General features: G+C 66.4%; 1 protein-coding gene across 1 annotated transcript in view; it reads left to right on the top strand.

The window, feature by feature from the left end:
• Nucleotides 1-557: 557 nt before the first annotated feature.
• The window catches only part of EMIHUDRAFT_108867 (hypothetical protein), a gene marked incomplete at both ends in the record, with an annotated part of 3,689 nt that continues 952 nt past the window's right edge, over nt 558-3,294 (top strand). Inside the window, 4 exons of the mRNA XM_005791690.1 lie at nt 558-1,042; nt 1,591-1,657; nt 2,299-2,400; nt 2,786-2,830. Coding sequence (XP_005791747.1) covers nt 558-1,042; nt 1,591-1,657; nt 2,299-2,400; nt 2,786-2,830 — 699 coding nt within the window. The remainder of the gene's footprint in view (nt 1,043-1,590; nt 1,658-2,298; nt 2,401-2,785; nt 2,831-3,294) is intronic.

Genomic DNA, 3,294 nt, shown 5'->3' with positions numbered 1-3,294 from the left:
TACGGGCTAGAGAGCCCTAGCCCCGGGGGTGCGCGTTCGCAGGGCAAGGGCCTTAAAGTAAGCAGGGCAAGGGCCTTAAAGTAAACACGGGTCTCCGAGGGTTAGCTCCGCGCTCCAGGTTTCCCCTAGCAGCAGAACGCCCCCTCTACTCGGAGCTAAAGAATACTCTCCGAGGGTTGGACCCGCGTACCAGGTTTCCCCTTAACTGCAGGACGCCCCCTCTACTCGGAGCTAGTGATACGTGATACGGGAATACGTACCGCCCCCACGCAGTACCTGCACTACTCGACGATAATACAAGAAGAATACGCAGCTTGGAAGTGGCAGACGCCTATAAAGAAAAAAACAGCAAGCTAAATTTCGGCGGCGAAAAAGCAAAGGACGGGCGCTTTTGATCGGCAAAGCAAAGTTGGAGTAACGGCGACCGCGTCGCCACAATGCCAGTCGCCTGTCGAGCAGCCTTGGCGGCGCGCATGCGCCGCAGGGTTGACCGACAGCCGTGCGCGTGAGCCCTTTATTTGTTTAGGGGGCCTGACATCACCTTCGCTCGACACAACATGCAGCCCGCCAGCCCGCAGTGCTCCACCGTGTGCTCAGATCACGAGCCGCTGTACGCCCAGATCCGGGAGGATCTCGCGCAGTGGGACGGCATCACGCGCGACATGATCGACCGCGCCATGCATCGGTGGGACGAGTCAGACATCCTCGCGACGCTCGCCGTCGTCAACGGCACGCTGTGGCTGCCCCGGCCTCGTTTGCGCTCGGGCGAGGTGGCGCGACACGGCGACCCACAGCTGCAGGCCACGATCCGCATGATCCTCAGTATCCTCTCCGATCCCGCGCTGCCGACGCCTCCGGACCTCGAGCTGCTCATCAACGCGGACGACTACGGCCGCGTGCGACTCAAGGACCGGACACTGCTGCCGCTGCTCTCGATCACGAAGGAGCTCGGGCGAGGCGCCGACATCCTCTACCCCGCCGGCCACTACTCCTTTGCCGGCCCGTGGATCTCAAACATCGGCCTGCCTCCTCCCTGCGGATGGTCGGACGAGACCTTGTATCGCTCGCGCTGGGAAGGAGCGCACGCGGATCGCTCGCACGCACCCGCCTTCGGCTCCGCTCCCGCCCCGCCTCCGGCGCACAGCGAAGCGATCCCTGAGTGCTCCTGCCCCACGTCCCCCTCGGAGCAGGCAAGGCTCCGACCGCCTACTTTCGCGGCCGGCCAAACTCACACACTCTCTCGCGGTGATGCGCCTCGCCTCGCCTTATGCACCTCCTCTCGCCTGTACGCCCAACCTCCCCTGCCCGCGCCTTCTCCCTCGCACCTTTCCCCGCATGCCTCCCCACCCACCCACGCACCTCTCGCAACCCACACACGCCCCGTCCCGCCTCTCTCTCTCTCTCTCTCTCTCTCTCTCTCTCTCTCTCTCTCTCTCTCTCTCTCTCTCTCTCCCTCCCTCCCTCCCTCCCTCCCTCCCTCCCTCCCTCCCTCTCACCTCTCTCTCTCTCTCTCACCTCTCTCTCTCTCTCCCTCTCTCTCCCTCTCTCTCTCTCTCTCTCTCTCACCTCTCTCTCTCTCTCTGCGGGAAGGTATGCGCTGAGCCGGCTCGCGGTTGAGGGGAGCGCCGCGCAGCGCGCCCAGTACGACATCGGCCTCGTGTGGTATATGAAGGACCACGCCCCCAGAAGCACACCACGTAGCCCCTCGTATTCACGCGGTGCTCTGAACCCTCTGCACAACACCGTCTCCTCGCCCCGAGGTTGGCGTATTCAGCACGTAGGCCGCCCCGACGTTGGTATATGCACCACTAATACTCTGCACACCGCCGTATGCATGGCCATATACTCCGCACGACACCGTACTCCCGCCCCGAGGCTGGTGTGCTGTTGCTCACGTAGGCCGCCCATATCTCCCCAGATCTCCCCAGATCTCCCGCCCCGAGGTTGGCGTACGCAGCACGTAGGAGCACGACCCGTTCATGAAGACGCGGTCCAGCCTCAACCCGAACGGATCAGCCTCGCCGGCGCGCCTCCCCGCCCCCGCCACAGTAGCGCACAGCCGGAGGTGTGTGTGTGTGTGTGTGTGTGTGTGTGCTTCGCCTTCACCACCACCATCACCGCCTCCGCCCCCGCCGTCCCCCGCCTCCTCCTTCCCCGCCTCCGCCCTCCCCGCCGACTTCGCCGCCTCCGCCCTGCCCCAGGTTCCATTGCCCCCGCCGCCTTGGGGGTTACCCCCCCCCCCCCCCCAGCTGCCCTCGCCGCCACCGCCCCCCCTCCCCCCCCCCGCCGCCGCCCCAGGCTCCGCTGCCTCTGCTTAAGGAGGCGACGCCCGCGGACCACCTCTCCCGAAAGTACCTCGTCTCGCTCGACGGCCACTCGTACGCCCACCGGCTGCTCAAGGTCGTTGCCCACGCAAACGCCACAACCCCGGGCCCAGTCTCGCGCATGCACAGGCAGTCGCGGACAGACAGACGGCGACGACAGTCAGCAGGCAGCACTGGGCCGCGGGAGGGGCGACTGCGATGCCGGCCTCCATGCGTGAGAGCTCTAGCTAGTGAGCTCCGACGCAGGCAGATCGCTAGCTAGCTAGGAGCTGACCGACCCTCGCGTCCGTCACTCACGCCTCTCCCACAGACACGACAGGCCAGCGACACACATGTCTGCCTTCTCAGTGACCGAGCGTACGCGCCCAGCACGTGTCCCCGACGTGTCCCCGACGTGTCGCCGACGGCGTGTGCCCGACATGTCGCTGACGTGTCCCCGACGTGTCCCGTCCCGTCTCGAGGTGCTCGCGACCAACTCGCTCGTCGTCAAGGAGTCTCTCAACGGGGTGACTTCGGGCAACGCCGCCGCCGTCGAGCCCGCCAAACTAGATGCCGAACTCACCCACGCACGCTGCCAGATTCCCCTACTGGAGCTCCCCTCCCCCTATTCTTCCGCACGCCGCTCGTGCCTCCCGAGGCTCTGTCGCTCGGCCACCCCGTCCGAGCTTGGCCGAGAGGAGAGAGGACGCGAGGTCACCCCCCTGCGTCCACTGGGCGGCCGCCCTGCCGGCTTGAACACGCCGTACCGCTGGCGGCATGCCACGCCACCCCGCCCCGCAGCGCGCTTTGCCGAAGACGTCGGCCGATGCCGGGCGCCGCGGGGTGCGCGTCGTGACCCGCGCTCTGCCCCCTCGGCGTCGCCCCGCACGCAGGTTCTACTACCACCTCCTCGAGCCATACGTCCACTACGTCCCGTTTGGCGTGCGGGTCGACCGATCGTCCCCACAGGAGCGACACCCCCGGCCCCGGC

The sequence above is a fragment of the Emiliania huxleyi genome, assembly GCF_000372725.1.
Source record: "Emiliania huxleyi CCMP1516 unplaced genomic scaffold EMIHUscaffold_110, whole genome shotgun sequence".
Lineage (NCBI taxonomy): Eukaryota > Haptophyta > Isochrysidales > Noelaerhabdaceae > Emiliania > Emiliania huxleyi.
The sequence above is the reverse complement of the archived record's forward strand: the minus strand, read 5'-3'. Positions and strand labels throughout refer to the sequence as shown.